General features: G+C 41.5%; 1 protein-coding gene across 5 annotated transcripts in view; it reads right to left on the bottom strand.

The window, feature by feature from the left end:
* Positions 1-2,958: 2,958 nt before the first annotated feature.
* CLTCL1 (clathrin heavy chain like 1) overlaps positions 2,959-22,110 on the bottom strand; it is a 34,584-nt gene continuing 15,432 nt past the window's right edge. For 2 of the 5 annotated variants that reach the window (XM_032128014.1, XM_032128013.1), the window contains 27 exons: positions 21,818-22,015; positions 21,245-21,445; positions 20,979-21,131; positions 20,322-20,444; positions 19,467-19,604; positions 19,110-19,274; positions 18,552-18,732; positions 18,023-18,186; positions 17,742-17,867; positions 17,321-17,463; positions 16,483-16,717; positions 14,561-14,683; positions 13,989-14,134; positions 13,414-13,597; positions 13,039-13,231; positions 12,384-12,541; positions 12,124-12,288; positions 11,882-11,989; positions 11,382-11,549; positions 11,153-11,302; positions 10,188-10,319; positions 9,734-9,844; positions 9,024-9,194; positions 8,364-8,585; positions 7,624-7,644; positions 5,314-5,389; positions 2,959-4,302 (listed from right to left, as the gene is read on the bottom strand). In XM_032128014.1, the coding sequence (XP_031983905.1) occupies positions 4,187-4,302; positions 5,314-5,389; positions 7,624-7,644; positions 8,364-8,585; positions 9,024-9,194; positions 9,734-9,844; positions 10,188-10,319; positions 11,153-11,302; positions 11,382-11,549; positions 11,882-11,989; positions 12,124-12,288; positions 12,384-12,541; positions 13,039-13,231; positions 13,414-13,597; positions 13,989-14,134; positions 14,561-14,683; positions 16,483-16,717; positions 17,321-17,463; positions 17,742-17,867; positions 18,023-18,186; positions 18,552-18,732; positions 19,110-19,274; positions 19,467-19,604; positions 20,322-20,444; positions 20,979-21,131; positions 21,245-21,445; positions 21,818-22,015 (4,071 nt within the window). In that variant the 3' untranslated portion in view covers positions 2,959-4,186. Of the gene's footprint in view, positions 4,303-4,817; positions 4,907-5,309; positions 5,390-7,623; positions 7,645-8,363; positions 8,586-9,023; positions 9,195-9,733; positions 9,845-10,187; positions 10,320-11,152; positions 11,303-11,381; positions 11,550-11,881; positions 11,990-12,123; positions 12,289-12,383; positions 12,542-13,038; positions 13,232-13,413; positions 13,598-13,988; positions 14,135-14,560; positions 14,684-16,482; positions 16,718-17,320; positions 17,464-17,741; positions 17,868-18,022; positions 18,187-18,551; positions 18,733-19,109; positions 19,275-19,466; positions 19,605-20,321; positions 20,445-20,978; positions 21,132-21,244; positions 21,446-21,817; positions 22,016-22,110 lie in introns of all 5 variants that reach the window. The other 3 variants (XM_032128016.1, XM_032128015.1, XM_032128017.1) reach the window with 2 other exon arrangements.

A 22,110-nucleotide genomic window follows, 5' to 3' on the forward strand; every position in this document is an offset into this window, starting at 1 on the left:
TTTCAAATTTCATCTTAAGCTTAAAAGCTGCCAACTTTATATTAGCTTGGAAGAAAACAGATGGATGTTGTTGCCTTTTTTGAAAGATTGCAAAGGCTCCAGACAAACTGAAACACATACCTATGCTAAGAATTTTGCAGTTTTATTAGTAAAACCTGAGTCAGGATCTGTCATTACCTTTGGAAAGAAAATACCCACAGAAAATGCACAGGATTGAAAAATGAGAAAGCTAGACTAGTGACAAACTCTCTGGAGATTGGACACCTGCTGAAGTAGATGGAGCACAAGAACGACTCCAGATCTAGTAAACTGGACTGGTGCACTGCAGGTTGCTATAGCAAGGCTCATTCCCTTGGCAAACCACAACCTAATTACACACAAGTGTCACAAAGCACTCTGGTGTGGTCGAGCATTTTCTAGCCTTATGTCTTTATCTGGAAACAAATGAGATTGAAGCAGTCTTGGGGTACTCTGTAAAGCAAAAAAGGAAATACAGTTGGCTTGGAACCAAGTGCAAAGCCAAAACATTTACAGCAGAACAGAAGGAACCCAGAAAAACTGAAAGCAGCTTCACAGATGAGAAATAACACTGTCACAAGGTAATATATACACTTGATAAACTGCTTGTTATGAGAACCTGGTACATACAGTGCTACCTGTCCCAAGATTTGCAAGAGTTCACACCTCATTTTTTTTTTTAGCAGATTGAAAAACTGTCATGCTGGTTCAGTCAGACTAGGAATTTCTCAGAGACCAAGTCCTAGCCTGCCAATTAGGATGTCACACATCCAAGAATAAAGATTAACTACAAGCAGTTGACAGTCAGCTTTGCCAAAGTACTAAAGTTACTCAGACTCATTTGAGTGGGCATCTGACAACCAAGGGTTTGTTTGTCAGTTTCAGAGTTCAAAAAACAGAGGAAATTTCTTAGGCTTTTGAGTAACTGCTGCTGGATTTGCTAGGGGAAAAAGTTGTTGTTTCACGCAGCCCAATTAAGGATCCATGTTGTGCTGTAAGTGCCAGCTCTCAGCACTGCAGCTACTAAAAACTCTCTATTAAATCAGAATTAAGTTTTTGACCTTACAGTTACTACTGTCTTTGCTGTATCATGCCTATTATTTGCACAAACTTCAACAGACTTCATCTGCCTAGAATTTTTAAGGAGCAAAATTACTTCAGATCATTTCCTTCTGCTACGCTACCATTTTATTAGTGTCCTAAAAAGGGGGAAGGGAAATGGAAGTCTTGTAAAATAGTACACCATTATGTGAAATAAGAACCAGGACTTACCCCAGTGATGCATTCCTCCTGAATGCCCTGGTGAATTGCTTGTCTTCTCTGATGCCAGATCTGTACGTGCCCGAAGTTTGCCAGACTGGGGAAGATTCCCCTAAGGTCTGACACATAGCAAGAGCCATTACACAGAAGGAGATCCACTCTGTTTCTCACAGGGAGAGCATGAGGCAGTAGAAAGCCTGTATGTAGTCTCAAACAAGTTACCCTCTGACATAAGCCTGGAAGTTGGTCTCCAGATGTTGCACCCTGCAGCAAGTTCTGCATAAGCAGATCATTCTACGGGACAGCACCAGCCCTGTGTCACTGAGGTGGAAATTAGCAAGAAGCTTAGTTTTAAAGCAGACTCTCTGCAAAACAATCTTATCCGAGTTTTCAAAAACTTGGACATTACAAATTCATGAACTGAATTAAATCTTTCACCTAACCCCTAAAAGAGGGGTTATTTCCTGCTGTAAATGACTTCAGTTTCAGAGAAGCAGTGAAGTACCTTGGTATGCAAGAGATTGTTCCACATTTTAGGTACAGCTGCACTGTATTAGCAGGGAGTCTGTTTTGAATGCATGTCAGAATGCAAGATCACAAAATTTATAAAAGCCATTATACTTAGCAAGAGCCTATACCAAGAGAGCAACTAAAGCAAGACTGTTCATCAGAGCTGGCAGCTTTGCTTTTCTTGAGAACTCAGTCACTCCTGTAATTAGATTTCTAGACTGAGGCTATTGAGGATCCCCAGGCTACCTCAATTCTCTACAGTCAGGAGCTGTTCCACTATTTGATCAGGCACTTCACTGTGTTCCACCATTGGCCTGCACTTGCTGCTATGAAGTCAGAGCACATTTTTAAGTCGATAGGATGGAAAGTCCTACAGTCGTACTAATCCTAGAGCTGATCTTCAGTTCCAGCTCACTTACCTGAATTTATTTCAACTGACAAGGAACGGGTTACAAAATAGAAGTACTATTTTCCTGGAAAATGGCAAGCTACCTGGCTGATTCCTGCTATGAATAAGTCTGCACACAGTGGAAATTTGCTTGAACTCATTAGCTGCTCAGCATTTCAAGCTGAGCTGTGAGTGCTGATCAGTACAAAGTTGAGGTATGTTCCAGCAACACTTGGGGTACTCTGGCATCCATCAGGAAGGTGGAACTGCATCCCTTTGCCATTGCTGTCATGGTGTGGTGACCAAGAAGAGACAACATACTCATCAGAATTGTGCCAAAGCACAGTCTGCTGTTACTGATTCCACAACCCTGACAATCTCCACTGGTTTGCATTTAAAGGTGTTTTGCCCTGTTACAAGCAGAATTCTGTATGAAAGGGTGTAGCTTGCCAAAACCACTGCTACACTGATGTATCTCAGCAGAGAAGACTCCACTGCAGCACCTCCCTCCACACAGGACTGAAGCTCTCCCAGCCCCTTGAATGAAAGCACATGTGAGCATGTGACTGCCTCGTGCAGCATGCATGTGTCCCGTGAAGAGACCACAACTCCCTTTAAGTTACTTGCTCAGCCTTCCCTGTTCTGTGCCTTGGCACAAGTCTCCCTTTTCCTGCATGGCATCCTCAGTTGTCAGATTAAGAAACCTGATGCTATGAGTGGTAGTGTATTACTACCAGCCAGTCCCCACACCCAAGATAGTAAGACTAGAACCACACAGTGGATACTGCAGTTTTACATTTATAGTTGGACTTTTATAATATTCAAGATTAGCACAAGATTCATAACCATAAATTATACATTGTTATCTAAGTACATAAAACGTTAATGATACATGTATTTGAAGTGGCACAAAGTAGTAATACATCCCTGTTGGCATTCTCAAAGGAAGAGGTGGGTGATGGACACGCTGTTGATCCTACTGCAGCATAGCAGAACTGAGTCAGTGCACCCTGTTCACTCAGGTGGTGCTGACTCTGCCCACCAGACAGGGTCAGAACATGGTGTGGCAGGAAGCCCATGCCAGAATCAGTTAAAGGTGCAAATAAAAAGTCAGGATTATGGCCCTCCCTAATGCCTCCATATGGCAGCAGTGTGTCCCCCTTCCCAACCCTGATGCTGTGCTCTTGCTTCTCCAGTGCTTTGGCAGCCCATGCACACTCCTATGTTCGCTTGCCACACACAGCTGAGGTTTGTTTTAGTACCATTTAACGTCATAAGTCAATAAGTAACATGCTCTCTTCTTGTTAAACAAAAAGGATCTGGGAAGTGTTTGCTCTCTGGCATGAGAAGATTTATTTTCTTCAAGTCTCAGATATACTCCAGAAAACAGAGAACAGACTCCAACAGTATTGAACCCCAACAGTATTGAACTCCAACAGCATTATTGTCCAGAAAAGGAAACTTCCCAATACTCCTCTAAACATTCAGAGCACAAATATTAGAAAAGCCCATTTTCTTTTGCACATAAGAATGCAAATAAAATGGGGTGGTCAGATGATACAAGCTTTCAACAATTCATTATTAACAAGATGTTTCATTGAATTGTTAACAACCCTGCTACTTCAGTAGCTTCAGCTAAAGCTTTAACAACTTGGTGCCAGGTAATTTCCCAGCTGCCTTCAATGGGCTTTTCAAAAGAAAGAAAATTATGCTCTCTTCCCCCTGGCCTCAAGTAGTTATTGCTATATGAGTTAGTGAAATAGTGCCTTAACTTCAGACAAGAGTCTCACAATGTCATTAACAAAAGCTGCCTTTCAGAGGTTGAAATGTAACCAGACAATAATCAATAAATAACAGTAACAGGCATCCTGCTGAAGCCTCCTCACTGAGCCAGGCAGCAAGTGTGTTCAGCCAACAGAAGGCCATCTGTGCCTTGTACACTTCTTGGAGAAGTTAAAAAGGGATGGGAAGGAAGAGAACAGAGACAGTGAAGGTCTGTCAGAGAGCTAGTTACATATTGAAACCATAAACAGGTGGCTGGGTGAATCCTGGTGCTGTGTATCCATATGGGAAGTTTGCCTGGGGAGGTACTGCACTGGGGCCTGCTGTTAACATCAACTGCTGGCCTAGAAAAGCATGAGACAAAAAGAAAGTTAGTTTAAGATCCCAAGCTTCCCTAATGCTAGCTGTACTGTGTGACAGGATTATTAGGCTTTAGCTAAAATCAGCCCCTGTGCAAGCACACACCAGCAAGTCACACTATTCCCCAACACGTGCCATGGACTGGGCACCCATGCCATCTGCTCTTGCTGTCAGAAAGCTACAAAAGCAAGGCAGGACTCAGAAGGAAGATGAACATCAATTGATCTTGAGGTCACGATAAATGTGGCTTGTTTTGAAGAGACCATACTGAAAGCCAAACTGGTATTATTTAACCCATGCATGGTCAGATCTAAAGAATAAAGCAATTCAAGCAAATAGTTAGGTCTATTAGGTCTCACAGTCTGGAGGGTGCTGCAAAAGGTCTGAACACACCTTGACAAGTTTGTTTTCATCACCAGGACCACACATGCCTCATGCATCTGTTAAATTCAGGTTAACATTTACATCAGACAGTGAACCAGTCACATCCTTCCCTTACCAGCCACTTCTAGGTGCTTGTTAGCAGAATGCCTCTTCAGAAAGGCTTCTAAAATAGCATCACACTTGAGGACAGCCATGGTGTTTTGGCTGCACATGTCTTAAAATGCGTGAGCTAGAAAGCCAGTCTGCCTTTCTACTTGGAAGAGCAGAAAGCAGACATTCCTCAGACATGAATAATAAGAAGAGGAATTTTCATGCTCTTGTAAGTTATTCCTGGGGTTGGCAACACCCTGGTATCCCCTGTCCTATTACCATACTGAAACACGATTCCTAAGGCAGAGCTCTGAGCCATGTAAGAGGAGCAATACTTTAATCTGAAGAGCAGTACTGTAAGAGTGCGATGTCACTTCAACAACTTACGCAGTTCATCGAGCAGAGACAACCATTTCAATTACTATCTAGCTGAAACCAGTTTTCTTGGATACAATGTAATCATGTAAGCTGCCTCCACAAAGAGAGACCAGAGTGACAACAGGTAATCAATTAAAACCTACCAAATACTATTGGAGTGGGTTCAGTTACTTGTTCCTCTTCTTTTCTTAGGCTTTCAGAAGCATCAAGTTTATCCACCTACATTGAAGTGAACAGGAGATTTATGAAGGCCTCATTGAGCAATTGCACCATTGTGTGAAGTTTTTCATGCCTGGTACCTCAGCTATCAAGTGCTCCTTTTTAGTCCAAGTTGGAGACTACTGAAGTCTGCCTATTCCCAGCAAGCCTTGTTGTAAAACTGACTTCCCAATTCTTTTAGGTGTACTGCAATAAGCAGCAACTCTCAGATGAGGTACTCATTACCTTCAAAGGAAGCACTTTCTGGGGCCCTATTCTAGTCACTGCTAACTATGACCCAGAACTCAAACCCATCAGACCGACCATCATCTCACATGGGCCTAATCTACACTTACCTATTAACCTGCAATTCCTCTCCCTTTCAATGACAGCTCACAGATATTTGCTATTCCAGGCCTGTGACATTTGATCTCATCTAGGACTACAGCCTAACCTGGCTACAAGGTACCGGTTTAACCGTATTGTTATTCACAGAGACTTCCTCCAGGGGAAACTCTAGAACCATCATGTAACGTGGTCTAGTAGTATCAGCTTTATACAGATCTCAGTGCTGTGCCTGAAGCACATAAAGTTCTGTTCATGCTAAACAAATTTGTGGAAGCGCTACAGTAGTGCAGGAGCCCTGAACACAACTTTAGATTGTGGGTCTGGAGAGCAATCTGAAGAGCAACAGTACCATCCTTCTCAGGTTTAACAAGTTTTATCTTCCAGAAGAGAACTACTGAGACTGAAGGCTAGAAGGCATAAAAGTCACACGGCTTCACATCCTGGTACAGGCAGTACTACCGTCCTGGGCAAACCTACATTTAGCCTAATGCTGCATTTCAGCTGTTCCTCACCCTCCTTTCCCACTGCAAGCATCGTATCTGGCCTGAGAACTGCTTCAAGAGGGGTCTCTATCACACTTCAAAGATGTTATCCAGATATGTTGTTTAACAGTTTCCTCAATTTTTTGGAGATTGCAACTCAAATTGACAACTTGAGTGGCAGCAGGTCTTTTACTGGTTCATTTATAGCTGTCACCCTAACAGCTCTCCAGCATAACACTAAATATTGGTGATACAAATACTACCCAAATTACTATGGATCAAAGCAACTGACAGCTACCCATTTCCAGCTACTGGTCCTGCTCTATTTATCCCCGACTCGGCTCTCTCGGGTTTGCCTTTCCCTGGCGCCATCCTACACTGACTCTGGCCAGCAGCGCAGTCCTGCCCTCAGCTGGGCAAACAGCAGGAATGCCGAGAGCAGCCACCCCCAGCAAGGGATGAGCAGCTCCGGGAAAGCCGGAACACATCTGCTCTGCTGCCGAGAACTGGTTCAAAAGGTTTCCAGGTGAGTGTCATTATACTCCGTGTGCCTGTCCCCTTCTGGGACAGAGGATATTCAGTGCTTTAACATTTTTTTATGCAGAAAAGACAGGTAAGTTCGGGAAGATGTACACACCCCACTGAAACTAGTCTATTCTTTTGTGCTTTTGAAGTTAGTTACATGACAATTTTACACATACCACATTTATAAAGCCCATTCTCCAATTCCATGTTTTGCAGTTAATTCAACAGACTAAATTAGTTTCACTGTAAACCACTTTCACCATGCAGATTTTCCTTCTGGCAAGTTATCCCATATTTAGTACACATGATTACTTGTAAATCCAACCAGCAGTTTAAAATAAATTATTTTAGACCTAAACCTCACATGGAAGAGTTCAGGTAAACTTGTGTGGCACGTTTCTTCTGAGTGAAATATGAAGAGTAGGAGATTTTTAAGATCTGTGCAAATACTTTCATCATGCCAACAGGCAAGAAGTTCACAGAAGCTTCCTGGCACTAGTCAAACTCACCACCATGCCTGAATTATTGCACACTTTGGTAATTTACAGAGTAAAAAGCAATTTGCCCTTGGAACACATCCCATTACATGGCAAGTGCTTTTTTTTTGTTTAGGAACAGCATCCTCCCTGCCACAAGATATCTAAGACAGTGAAAAGGAGCCCAAACTAAAGCCCTCCTCAAGCACTTGTTTTTGTTTCCCATGAACAGGAGAAGAGTCTGGTTGGATTTTCAAGTTGCTTGTGAATAGTTATCCTTTTAGCATTAGAAAGTGAACAGGAAATGAGTTAGAGCTAAATTACACTGCTCTTCTGGCAGAAGCTACAGCTAGATTCCTGTAAAAGAAACCTAGGATATTGAGGGACACAAATGAACACAGAGAGTTTGAAATCAGAGTGTCACCTTATAGAATAGTCCATCAACCTGCAAGAAAATTCAGAGGGGAATACTTAACATGATTTATTAGAAGCAACCTGAAGCAGTCACTTTTATATTGCTCATTTTAATGAAATTCTTTACTGTGATGTCCTATGCAATCCTACAGCCTTCCAAGGCAGGATGTTAGCTTAGTATCCTAGAGCTGTTTGAGACAAGCATTTCAGGACCACACATGATCAGAATCTCTCTTCTCTGAGTTGAGGACCAGCTCTTGGTATCAGTACTGTAGAACCAGGCTATGCGTCTATGGTTACGTTTTCGATTTAAAAAAACCAAACACCTTCAGCAGTCTGCTCTTATGGCTGATATAGGAATAATGTGCACTATTAGTTACTCAAAAGCCCTATGCTCTTTTTACTCTAGGAAATAAGAGTGCTTTACTTTCGTAGTTACACAAAGACAAAAGTGACATATGTGTTGTCCTCACCAAGTTTTCAGTTCATCAGCTATGGAGCTGCTGTGAGAAGCACAGTTGCTTAAGTCTACTGCTAAAAGCAGAAGTCTAACTAGACCTCTTCAACTGCCAAGGCATCTATTTATAAATTTTGCTAGCTAGCCTGGAGTGATGAAACCCACAGAACTTGAAGAAAACTTAGTCTATGAGGAATGGTAATATTCCAAACATACGCAAAGAGCTCTGGTTTACACAAGGCTAATCATACAGCAGACTAAAGTGTTAGCTTCCTAGCCTATGCAATACTCACTTTGGTAAGGTACTCTCTCATCACTTGGATGAAATAAGGCATTGCAAAGTCCATGATGTTATGTCTCCATGCCAACTCAAGGACTACATCTGGGTGCAGCAAGTCATAGCAGGTGAAAAGGCAGGCTGCAAAGCACTCCTGCTTGCCTTCTTCCAAGAACCACTGGAGCAGCTTCTCAGCCAGCTCTGCATCTTTGGACTCTGCAGCATACTGCATAGCATCCTACAGAAAAGATCAACAGTTAAGCTCTGGGGCAAGCCAGATACTTTATTAACATTATTCAACAGGTTTCCTACAGACTATGCACAAACTGGCCTGTGTGAACTCACTACAGGCTTGAAGAGCATACCAGCATAATTGCATTTCATGTGTACCCTTACATGAGCCTATGACTTGAGCTCTATGGAGAATGTTCCATACTGATACAGGTAACTGTACAGATGCCACTGACCGACAGAGACAGATCCCCAGATACAGGACAACATTATGAAACTGGATTTAAGATGTGCATTTGAAACTACAACCACTTCTGCTTTAAGAGTCTTTCCTTCAAGTGAAGGACCACTAATTAGAACTCCAGATTTGAAACTAACAAACATTCAGTACCCAGGAGATTTATGCTTCATAGCCCAGACTTCTCAGCCAGTGTCATTAACTCACCTTATACAGACGGTCTTTCTTGCACAGCTCCACGCTCTGCTTCCAGCGGTTGTTACCCTTGTACAAGTATGCTGCAATACGCCTAAATTCAATTAGTTCATGCTTTTCCAGACGCTGAGCCAACGTTATGTTATCAAAGTTGTCATAGGCATCAATGGAAGCTCTCAAACCCTGTTTGAGAGAGAGTTGTTACACGTGCTTCCAGATGGCAGTAGGTGAGAACTACAGTAGAGAAGAATCTAATCATGGTGCACAAGTATTTCGCTTCTGCCAGCTGGATGTTGATACTATGGCTACAACTTCTTTACCTAAGTGTTTCACGCACCTCTCCAAAGGGTATTTTCTAACAAAGAAAGATGTTAACTTGGTCATACTGACTCCAGACAGAAGAGCTATTTATATTTAAAACATAAAGCATGTCTTCAAATAGTAGCCAATGGGGCCAAGAAGCAAATTTATTTACAGAAGTGCTGCTCACTGAGTACACACCTGATACTGACCTTTGTGAGGTCTGTTCTGAGAAAAACATCTGTGGCACCTGTTTTTTTGCAAATCATTGATGTCTCCTGCATGCAAAGGGCCTAACTGCACACCCTCTCCCTGTTGCATTGGAGAAGTGTTACCTCCCACTCAAGGACATTACTATGTCAGCAGCTTTTTTGTCAGAGGACCATCCCTCGGGCTTAACAATCTGGTTTTTTGGGCCTCACCTGGAAATCTTCCTCTTCTGTTAAAAGGTTGTTTAGAGCTTCGTTAACTCCTTTGTTGTTGTGGTTCTGGACTGAACGTAGATAAGGCTTTACTAGAAGTAGCTGATTAACCTGGAAAGATGATGTTTCCAATACAAGATTAATTATAGCAATCCTGACACTGCATTCTCCTGAAACAGGTTCCCATTTGTTATTACAAGAGTTTGTGTTTATTGTTCAAACCCTTCAGACACAGTATCTTGTACTGCCATAAGTAAAATAAAACAGTCTCCAAGACCAGTTATGCAAATCTTCCTGCATTTCCCATATCAAGCCAGGACTGGGGTGCTTCTCAGTCCTTTATACTGGAGGCAAAGCTACCCAACAGATGTCAACTCTGTTTTCCAGCCAGAGCCCGGAGTATCTTAACTTGAGCAAGAGGATTTTTTGTTGATCTACCATCTTCCAAACTCACCTTTGAGAAAAAATTGACTGTCCTGGTGTGATCCAGTCGTGGAGATAATACAAGCAGGAGGTCATTGATCAGCAGAGGTTTGTAGTCTAAGTAGAACTGCAAGGCTTTGTAGTACAGCTCCACATTGGCCACCTGCATGATTAGACATTAGTTAGTACTTCAAACAAAAGTAATCCTAAGGTGCTTAGTTCAGACCACTTAACTCAGCACAAAGTTTAAGTGTGTCCTACTAAACAACAGCTTAAGTTTTCTTCTAGAGGTCAGAAGTTTTACACTTATGCAGAATTCTTGTTCAATCTTATGACTGCTTCTTCTACCATCTGCTTCCAGACAGTGAAATCACAGGCTACCAGGAGCATTACAAAACAATTCTAATCCATCCACTGAAGAGCTCCGGGCACAGGCAGCCCACTACAGTTAATATGACCATTTGTCGACTCCTGAAGCCATTGAAGACTGTAGCCTTAAGGTCTTTAAATTGTTTCCTTGAAACCCCCAAGACCAGTAAGAATGTACTCCGTTTCAAATCTTGTTTAAACTATTCCTTGAGTCACTATTCTCTGCTGTACTCATGGGATTGCCCACCCCATTTCTCACACTGAAACAGCTGGAAACATATGCAGAAATCTTCCAAGAACAGTTACAGCCTCAGACTAAGACAGCAGTCAGCTCAAAGGTAGTAAGGAGGTTAGGCCTCTTGCTTGTGACCTGTGATCCTGAGCAGCCTCTGAGAACATTCTGTATAGCTGTTGCCACTCAACACAATGTGCTGCACAGCAGAAAAGAAACAGTGTAAGATCAGATTAATTTTTTGTGCTAAACTGATTGGAAATTGTTTTAAGTACAGCGGAAAAACTGAGTAGTAGCTTAAGCAAACTATTTTCTAAACAGCAGTTCTGTTGTGCATTTTTGCCTCATCCTGAAAGAAGCTTTCAGCACTTTGCTTCAGTTAACTAGTTACTTACCTTGGCAATTATGTCTTTAAACTGGCCTTCTTTCCAGGCATCAGTGGGATGATTCATCATAGTAATTATTGCATTGTCATACTCCTCGTACTTGTCATAGAGGAATACAAGTTCTGCCCAGAGATGAGCCTGTTCTGCAGCTCTGAGCACCTAATAAAACAAAAAAAATGCACCAGGTTTGATTCACTGGCAGCTTCCCACCTTCACTTGCAGCTACCTTACTGCATACCTTTGGAATATTAACTCTAGACCAGAAAAGCTCCAGATGTTCCCTCATTTTCTGAGGCTTGAATTTGGAGTATAAGATGGCAAGTTCAGTAAACATCCCCATGTGAGCACGCTCTAGGCCCAAGGCAGCTTCCAAAAGGGCAATCAGTTCTTCAAAGTAGCCACGATCCTGGATGTTAGGAAAATAAGGATTAATAAAGCTTGCTAAAATGCATATTTACTTAAATTCAACACGCTTTGATTTTTCTCTCCAATTGGAAGTGCTTAGATTTTAAGACATGATTTCAATGAGGCAAGAGAATTATAAAAGAAGGGCCAGCGAAAACTATTACCACTCCATTTACTACAGAAAAAAATGCATGTCGCCACTAGGAAATGAAGACAGAGGAAAAATTAATTTAAATATTAGCCCCCAGGGTATCATTTTTTTTTTCTGTGACCACTTTATTAGCAGATACAAGTATGCTGTATGAGTCTTTTAGAATATTAACAGTGACTGACCTGATAGTAACTGATCAGCTCCTCAAGTTCATCAGCATGGATGACTATGTGTAAACCACAGATCTGTGCCAAGCGGAATTCTTTTCCATCCACACAGGCAAAGCAGACCTGTAATGACAGTCAGCAAATAACAGGACAAAGCTTTACCAAATTTAAGGTTTACCAACAGTTCCAAATAGCTATTTCCGTAACACTTGTTCTAGAATTAAAAGCTACTACTAAAACCCACAAGTTTAAGTTACCTCCTTCCAAGTCCTCGTGCTGTTGGCTTTGCGGCCACTGTCCACTGCTGCCTGATATTCCCCAAGGTGCACCAAGGTAGAAGCCAGGCGAGCAAAGTTGGATACGTTGTTATAGAGAAGTTTTGCCGCTTCATACATCCCCTCTTCGTAACAGCGATCACCGACCTGAATTAGGAGTCCAAGGTAAACAAGGGTACCAGCAAGAATGAGGGGTCAGCTAAGCAGCAAGTCACACTTGGGAACTGTGGATCAAGACATACCTGCTGTATATGGGCATTATTGGGGCCACTAATAAACTCTTCCAGTTCTGACAGACGATTAGTTTTTGCCAAAGCAAAAATAAGTTCTGTCTCTACATAAGACTCTCTAGCCTTCTTCCTGGCCATCTGTAAGAACTTGACTAGGTCCTCCCAGTTATCTGGAAGAGAGCAGAGATAGTTAAGGTCCAGTGTTTAGTCATCCTGTATTGTTTACCTTGCCCACCTTAGGGACAGTTTTCACTAGCAGGCTCAAGGCTCTCCTCTACCATGACAGTAAGCCATCTGCACTTGAGTTATGGAATTCCCTGTCAACACCAAGTCACCTTCAGGTAAGGCTGGACTTCTTGCTACTGTTCTGCAATCCAACTGGCAAGCAATTCTGCCACACACAGCTAAATAAATACGTTATACTTAGTGATATTTTAGATAACAGTACAAATTATCTCCCACAGAGACATCTATGTTTGGTGTAGCAAGACAGACAACCTTGTTGACAGGAATCTCACTTAACATTGACTCATCAATTCCATGTACTGACTGTTCCCATTTCCTCTGAAACAGAATTCGTAAGTCTCAATAGTCCCTGCTGCTCAATATAAATGCAATAAACTAGCTCATATCCAAGCAATCTGAAGTTGAAGATGCTTTGCCTTACCATTTCTATTAGCTGCCTGAACAACTTCCATGTAGGCAGATGGATCATCTGCCTTTATATAGGAGTCAATGGCTTCCTTCACCAAATCCTTCTGGAGCTGTGCTCTAGCCAGCTGGCTCCACACTGCTGGTTCATTACATCTCTCTGCAAATTCATAAGCACGGTCTAAGTTGCCAATGTGCTCAATCAGCACCTGTTTGAAATTGAAGTTGCAAGTTAAAAATCAAAGTTCTATAACACTGTCCTTTCTAACAGAACTCTTTCTTCAAGTGCATACGCTGCTCTGTGTAAGCAATAATGAAGCTAACTGCTCTTAGAACAGCCATTTCTGTCCAGGGAAGCATTCTATATTATCATGCAGGAACCACACCTCACCTGAATTGCTGAAGTATTGACATCAAATTTTCTGAATATAGCAAAGGCTTCCTCATATAGCTCATTACTGATGGCAATGTTTGCAATATCTGGGGCATCATAGTTATCCAGCCGATTGATGTATTCCATCACTCGGGTGCGGTCAGCCTTAATGGCAGTCAGGATCAGCAGATTCTGGAGATTCCTTTGGTTAACAGAAGGCATAGGCTATAAGCAGTGCACAGCAACACCTGCTTAAGTGACATGGACTGTACATGTGAAAAAACAAACCCACTTATTGTCACTAGCAACAACCTTTCGTCCCCAGATTGAGAACCACTGACATTTGCCTTCAAAAAGAAATTGCTTACCAGTATTAGTGTTCTCTGTTCTCAACACATCACTGCAAATTGCATAGTGTGAACTAGCTCTGTTCTTCAAGCACAAAGCACTCTAAATTCTAGCTTTTCACCTGATCATAAACACTGAAGAGCGCTTAGGTCTTGCAACTGAGAGACCCATGACAACCTGGATCATTCACAACTTAAACAAAGGCACTGAATAGGCTAAACTTTAGGACAAAGCTCTCCTCTTACCTGTGTTCACTGAATACAGAATTATCCAAGACAATTTTTTCCAATAACTCAATCAGTTCATTTGGCAGATCAGCAGTCATGAAAGCTTTCACAGTTACGGAAACTTCCTCTGGATCCTGTGTTTCTGATAAAGCTGTTTGGACAACCTAGATTCAAAGGCAGGAAACTATTGTTTTCCCCAAATTAAATACTTGTCAATTTGTCAAGTTATTTGTCCAGTGAACTACAAATTAAAGCTTCAGAACTTTGAAAGTATTTTGATAAAAGACAGCAAGAAACAGCTATTAGCTGTATCTAATATAGAAGTAAAGTCACATCTTACGTCTGTATGGGAAATAAATTTACTGGAGGGAGGTCATTCTCCAGGACAGAAAAAATATTCTACTGGTAGCTAAATCTTCTGACCATGAAGGTCAGAATTAATACCTGCCACTCCAACTCTTATAAACTCTTATAAATGGTTGAGATGGGGCCTTAAGGGACTTTGTGGGGGAAGAGTGCTACTTTAACGCTCCATGTTTCTGAGACATCCTGAGGTCTCCACATAATGGAGTTTAGCCTTTTTGCTGTACCTGGTCAATAAGCTGCCGCCTGAATGGGTTGTTTTCTTCCAATACATTTGCCCAGAGCTCAGGGTCCTTCCTGCGCACCAGATAGCGAGCCTCACTCTTAAACAGGGAGTTCTCATTGCACACCTGAAAGAGAAGTTACAATTATTTGCATTATTGTTAAGGGTCAGTACCACAAAACAGGTTTAGCTAGCTATAAACCAGACAGTCTAGAAGACTGACCAGAACTAATTTCTGAGCAATGCTAAATGCCACAGACAAGTTCTTACCCAACCTCTGATCTGGAAGGCTTATGAAGAAGGTCTCCAGCAGAATTTCTATAGCTTCTCTTGGTTTTGCCCAACACACAAATATTGTGACAGTGGCTTCACAGTAACTATTTGCTTCTGTTTGAAGTGAAGACCTGCAGAAGCCTGAAGAACTTAAGTTTTAAATCTAGAAAGGGGAGCCACTTGCCTGGGCAGTGTTAAGTAGTGAACTGAGGAACAGTGCAGGTGTTTAAAGGTAGAAGTAGGTTATGTATTTGGTGTCTATTAGCTTTACACGTGTTTACAAGCGTTCAGAACAGCAAGTGGCTTGGATTCTCTTGTTAAGGTGCTAAGAGTACAGAATAAATGTGAAATTCCTTATAGAAGTGCAGCATGGAAGAGTTACAAGTCATGATCCTATTAGTACCACGAGCTTCAATTTCCAGCTAGAAGACAAGAAACCTGAAGGCCTAAGTCATCTTATACCAACAGCTCACATTGCTAGTATACAAATAAGCCTGTGGAATCTCAATTACTGTGCTGTAAACAAATCAGTACTGGCACAAATTTGCTTTATGCTTTACATTTATCATTTGCAGGAATTGACACTTCTTCTAGAAGACAACAATGTCTCAAAAATAATTCTTATAGGAAGATGATCTTTTCTCCATAACCAGAAACACCTTCTCAGAACATCAGTTCAGGGAAAAAACTGGTACAGACAGGCTTTTATGGTTAACCAGAATGGTACAGTTTATCCGCAGTCTCCTAGCAAACAACAACTCAAAGCCACCTTCATATCCTGAAATAAAGAAGACAAATGTAGCCAGCTCTTTTTTAACAGCTACAGTGGAACAGTTACTTCAGAATTAACAGCCTCAGGCTGGAAAGTCATCCACTTTCAGTAACAAGCCTGGATTATACTACCATTCTAATGCTCCCAGCTGACATTCTCTGCATATACCAGTACGGAAGTGCAGGTAGGAGGAGAATGTTTTTCTCAGCAGCCACACACACTACTGTCTTAATCTGGCATTAAGCTCTGGTGTTCTCATTGAGACTAGAAAGTGTCTGAGAACCCTGAGAATTTCACTTGCCCTTGAAATTCTGAGGGATGTTCTAAGAACAACAAGGTTAAAGATAGGAGAGGAATGCTGTAGGAGTTAAGTCCTTGTAGTTAGACTGTCAACATTTATTTTCCTCATTTCTCATTAAGTATTGGAGCAACTCTATGGGTCAATCACAAGAAAGGAAAATTACAAGCCCTGTTTTAGTTTCAGGGAAACTTTTCTTTTGCTGTAGAATCAGGCTAGATGACAGCCTGCTCCTTCTGTTGAGCCTTCAAGGCTCAAAAAAAAATCATATTAATGAAGTTTTAATGCTAGGCATATTCATTACCTGGGCCAAATAAATTAATTTGAAGCAGAATCAGTGGATGAAAGACATGGATGGTACTTCAAAGTTGCAGTTATACAATTTCAGTTTGGAAATACAGTGTAAGTTCTTCTCATCAGCATAAAAATTATTGCCTCTATATAGAAGAATCCCACCTGCCTCAAACTCTTGAGTGAGACTGCAAGACAGGATTCTGCAAGTGTTAGACTAATAGCCAGACAGGCTTCCACTTCAGGCAGCAAGTAGCTCTTTTAAGCATGTTTATAAATGCATTTTGCTAACCTTTATGAGTTCCAGATCACACTGCCCCCTCTCATAAGCAACGCAGGCCAGATGAGGGTCCCTCTTTTCACAATATTTGCCAACTACACGGCTGTCATAGTAAGGATTCTCACGAAGGAAGCGCTCTGGATTATTATTACTGTCAATGTAGATTTTGGCCAAAGCATTATGAGTCGCGGGTTCTTCACAGCCTTCATGAATCCTTGATTCAAGCCATGGCAACAGCAACTTAAGCCTTTGAAGAAGCAAACATTTTAGGTTTATAAGTCAGACTAAGGTACATTTGACAGCTACCACTCAGTACCTGGCCTTCCCTTCAAGCAAGTCTGCTGGTCAAACTTAAAAGGAAACACAGACCAGCCAATTATTTTTTAATGAGTCTTAAATGAGTGGAGGCCAGATCTGCAGTTTAACATCAGGGAAGGTTACAGATACCCCTAGTTTTACAGTTTCTCAACTCCTGTTGTATTAGCTGGCAGTTCACACTCAAAGCCATTTGTTCATTTCACAGGTAGCTAGAAACTGATTACAGAAGCTGCTGTGTGCCTACAGCTAGACTGTCAAGACAGTTTGATCCAAATTTACTCCAAAGGCACATCCCATGGCTGGCTGTACAGGAGTGTTCAAAAGCCATGTTATACATCATGCAGTGCTGTCAGGCATTCTTACGTGACCCAAACAATCAAAAGACTGACTAGCAAATTTGAACTGCTTTTCTATAAAGGAAGACAAAACAATATTAGTACTGTATCATTTAACAAAATTGCATCCAATTCAATTTGTGTATAGCAGGATCAGGGAACCCAAACACTGGTGCCGACAGATGCATTTTCATTACCGATTTCTTTTTTCCACTTCAGCCACCAGCTCATCTGTGGAGAACTGCCCTCTCACCACCATGATCAAGTTTTTGATGACATCTTCAGAACAATCTACATCAAGAAGCCCTCCAACCACTGCTGGTATACGGCTAGGATTCACCTAGAATAAGCCACCATCATTAGTTATTAGCATTTCTAATAATGCACCCCTAGTCTTCCACACGGGGAAGTTCAAGATAACAATTTCAATTATGCTTCAGAGCAGAGAACTTTGAGTAACTGACATTTGTATATACATTCCAGGAATAATGTTTTTGTGATAGACAAAAGGCTTATTGAAGAGCCTTTGCACTGGGAGAGAGAGCAAATAAAGACAGCAGATTATGCTGTAGTCTACTAACTAAGTTCCTTAAAATGAAGTAAAGAGCAAGTCCTTACCTTCTGTACATAGATCTCGATGTACTTCTGCAGGTTATTGCGATATAAATAGAGCACCAGGTCATGAACAAAGTCAAACCGATCACAGACAATGATCAGAGGAAGCTGATCTGTAAGCTTTGCCTCCTGTATTTTGTGTGAAAGAGAAAAAAGTGACAAAAGATTATTCACAGCCATGCCAACTAAACCCTCTTGGTATTTCCCTCCATTAGAAAGCTGTAGTTCTGCTGCTAAGCAAACTATACAGAAGACCCTTCAATCACCTATGGCAGAGTATTTACCTTCAGAAAATTCTTCACTCGTTCTGGGTTATAGCAGTTACTTTCACGGCAGATTCTTTCCACTTCCTTTATCTGACCAGTCTTGCAAGCTGCCTGGATGTACTTGAAGTGAACATCTGGATCCTGGCTAAAGTTTACAATGGAACCCAAGAAATAGAACAGTCCTGGAAAGAGTCACATGTGTTTTAACAATGTTAGAAGTGAAGCAAGTGAAGGCTGTATGGGCTTCAGTTTGTGACTTAGTTCAGCCTTGCTGAGAGAGTAGCTTCCAGTCAACTGCAGGGAATATCAAAAGGATTCTTTTCCCTTCTTTCAGGTTTCATTTTTCTTTCTGATCTTTGCTTAAGAGAGTTAAGAAACTATCTACTACAAAACTACCCCTAGAACTCACTGTGATGAGCTCACTTTGATAAATGTACCCTAAGATCCAGCCATGTGACAAGTACCTCTCCCATAAAACCCACAATCCTAACTATTAGCTTCAATCAGTCAGTGCTTCCAAGTAAGCTGCTTCCCCCTAATACTGTACCTTCATAGCTTTTGAAAGATTCAAAAAGCTCCACAAGAGACTGGGTGCCAAGCTGTTCATGGTATTTAGAAGCAACTTGCACACAGAGCTGTAGGTTTTGCCTAATGTTGGCTGATAGCATGGCACGCAAACACTCCACAGAGTCTTCAACTGAGAGAGAGCCAAAGAAGTTCACAAGCCACTGCAAAGACACAGAAATTTTACTCAGTAACTCATACAGGATTTGACTAATTTCTAAGATGTGCCACCTAGACAGTTTCCACCCCAGCTACTAGAGATAAGTCTTCCATGCACTAAGACCGAAGACATAAAAAGACATACTCACTGTATTTACAACTACAAAAGTGCAGTTTGGAAATAATATTTGAAATGCCCACCTGGGAAACTGAGGTCAGATTTAAGCCACTGAAAGTACAAATTACAGTTTAATTGTTAACTGGACAAATGTTCTTGAATCACAGCTACCTGTGCTAATTCGGTACTTACAACCCATCTTACAGCAGCTGCAGAAGTGCTAAAGACTGTTCACATAACTTTCTTACTCTGTATAACACTTACCTCAGGATTCAAGAGGTGAGTATGAACAACTGCACGTTTAATATCATAGAGATCTGTGTAGTGTTCCAAAGCTCGCTGGAGCAAGCCTGCCTTTTCACACAGCTGGGCAACATGAGCACGATCATAGTGTGTAAACATTTGGTTTCCGAGAATGGCATCTGCAACCTAGGAGATTACATTTCATATTCAGACTGTCAAAAGAATCACAGCAGCTTAGCCTACAAGTTGTTGAGAAGTTACAGCAGTGACTTAGTAGTCTTTCATGTTACTAAACGACTTAAATATAACAGTATCAGACATCCTATTCTTGTGCAAGTCTAGTACTGTCTCTCCCTTTTCAGAGGAACTGGGTCGTACCTGCGGGGCATGAATCAAATTCATTTCCAAGAGACGGGTCTGAAGGTGGCCCTCTGCAGGGCGGTTGTTTTTCAGGGCATCCAACAAAAAGGATGTGCACTGCTGCAGAAGACTGTGCTCCATGAATACATCCACAATCTGTTGAGATTGGTCAAGTTAGAGAAGAGGGCGTCTATACGGACACATGTATATTTTTCTGTGTATACAAAAGGCCTGGCTAGACAGACTATCACAGCACCCAGCATGCTGCATTCTCTGTTTTCATACTATTACTACCATGGTAATAGAGAGACAAGTTTCACATGTTTCCTTTTTCGCTAGAATGGAGGAAATGCATTACTCTGAGCTATTATGCCAGACTTAGCCACCCACTCCTACTTAGTTCTACGCAAAGTTCATCCCTTCTCTCTTCTTGGGATAGTTGCTGGAAGAAGTCTTGGCTTTTCTTCTAAGTAGCTTCAGTTATTCAAAAATGCAAAATGTTCCCTTATTTCTCTGTCCATTTAACAAGAAATGGCCAGTGGCAGCCAGAACTGAACTTAGGTTTATTTGTTCATATTCCTGTAAATTCTCTGCATGGGGACATGTATGCTCCATTAAAGCCAACAGTAGGACAGCAACACTATCGCTTAGAGTAAGATCGTGGCAGGTTTACTATCAATAAACCAGAAAGCTTCCACAAGAATTTGAAAACACACTTGCCTCTAAAGGCTCGATGATAACCAAACTTGACTATTTAGTCACTTCTCTAATCGAAATGACGAGAGATCTGAACCAGCCTTACCAGTCCCCAGAATGGTACTACGCTATTACCTCTGTCTAGAAAGAGACCAGCACTCTTGTTGTAGGCATCACCTGGTTAATGTTAGCCAATGGCTCCTCATCCTGTACCAGCATCTGAGAGAACTGCAGGCCTTGTTCTGGACTGACTCTCATCACACTTCTCAGTAGAAAGATCCAGTCTGGGGTATAGCCAACCTAGAGATTTCAGAAACAGTCATGCTTATCTAGGAAGCTTCACACTTCTGTTAAGCCTTCAGATTCTTTAGCATAGGGACTACCAACTGCTGTGAGCTTGCTGTGCCCACCCTCCATCTGCCAGGAATTCTCAGACAAAAGCATTTCTTGTCTGTTGACACAGAAATTCAGTATTCACCTACTTAGTAACTGATCTTGTGCCAGGGCAATTCTCTGGCTAGGTAAGAAAACTGCCTGGAACAAATTTTTCAACAGTCCTAAAGCACTACTTATCAAATCCTAAACTTAAAAGTGGATGTTAGGCAATTTTTCTTTTTTTATGGATTACAAAACATCTGAGGAATTCAGGAAGAATCTTATCTTTATTCTGTAAAATAAGATTAAACCAGTCCATTAATTTGATACTTCATAAAATTCTGGGTATTTTGAAGTTTATTTTTTGCGGTCTCTTTAGCCCGTAGTAATACACTATGATTTGCACAATGTACATGTTAAATGTATGTCAGAGCCTGCAGTTCGTGATAAACTATTTACCTTCTTAGCATACAGCACTATTTTCTGGAATTGACCAGTTTCAGCAAAGCACTGAATCACTTTGTTTGGCACATTAGCTCGAAGGTAGACGCTGAGTGCAAGGGTTGGGTCAGCCGTCTTCACCAAGTCTCCCAGCTCCTCTGAGCACTCCAGCTGAAGTCAGAAGCGGTAGTTTGTCAAGCAGAAGAATTCAGAGAGGTAGCATCAACAAAAGTATTGTACACACTCAACTGTTACAAGGTAACAGAAGTTATGATGTAGCCTACCTTGTCTTCCTTCAGCCACTTCTCCAGAAGCTGTTTGCGGCCCTGCTGCAAGACGGGGCGACAGAGCTCCAGAGATTCAAACTTGTTCAGCTGTCCCTGATCAAGCAATATTCCAAAGTACTGGAGCAGGGGAGAGGCCTGCCCAGGCTGAGCTGGTACACTCTGGAATTTCCTAATTGTATCACTGGTACGTAGAATTCCCTGAACAGGCACAAGATAGAGAGAAGCAGTGTTTAATTAGTGAAGACCGAATAGCATTAGCTAAAAAAGCAGGTTTTAAGCTATAAACTGAAGTATCTATTGTTAAACCTTCAGGATAAAGACCATCAAACCAATGACTTTCTAGCAAGAAGTAAGTGGCCACAGAAAGTCCAGTCTGGTTAGAAATAAATAGCAGATGCTCCTTTATGGGATACACAGGAATGTATTAGTCAGAACCACTACCAGACTGCATAAAACTAACACTGCATTTATGTTTTGAATATCAAGTTATAAAATGCAAGTGAGCTAAGAAATCCACTAAGCTGACGTAAATTTCCATGATTTCTTAGCTTTACCTTTGGAGTTATTTACCTTTGGTGCAGATGCAGCTACTTTAGCAGCATCTGCATAGTTTCCTTGAGCAAACAGTGTGTTAAACTTCCGGGCAAATAATTCCTCTGCCCCAGCTAGGTTGCTACGTATAGCCATTCGCAGTCCCAAGTCAGGATTCTGGAGAACATTTGTAGCATAGTTCACTATGTTGTCTTCCTCAACACATACAGAAAGCACCTGGAAAGGACAAGAGGCATATTGAGGAGTACTGTCCTTTCCACAACTACTGTGAAATACAACAACAAAATGGCTATGCAGCCCATCAGTGAAGG

The sequence above is a fragment of the Corvus moneduloides genome, chromosome 18 (genome assembly GCF_009650955.1).
Source record: "Corvus moneduloides isolate bCorMon1 chromosome 18, bCorMon1.pri, whole genome shotgun sequence".
Classification (NCBI taxonomy): domain Eukaryota; kingdom Metazoa; phylum Chordata; class Aves; order Passeriformes; family Corvidae; genus Corvus; species Corvus moneduloides.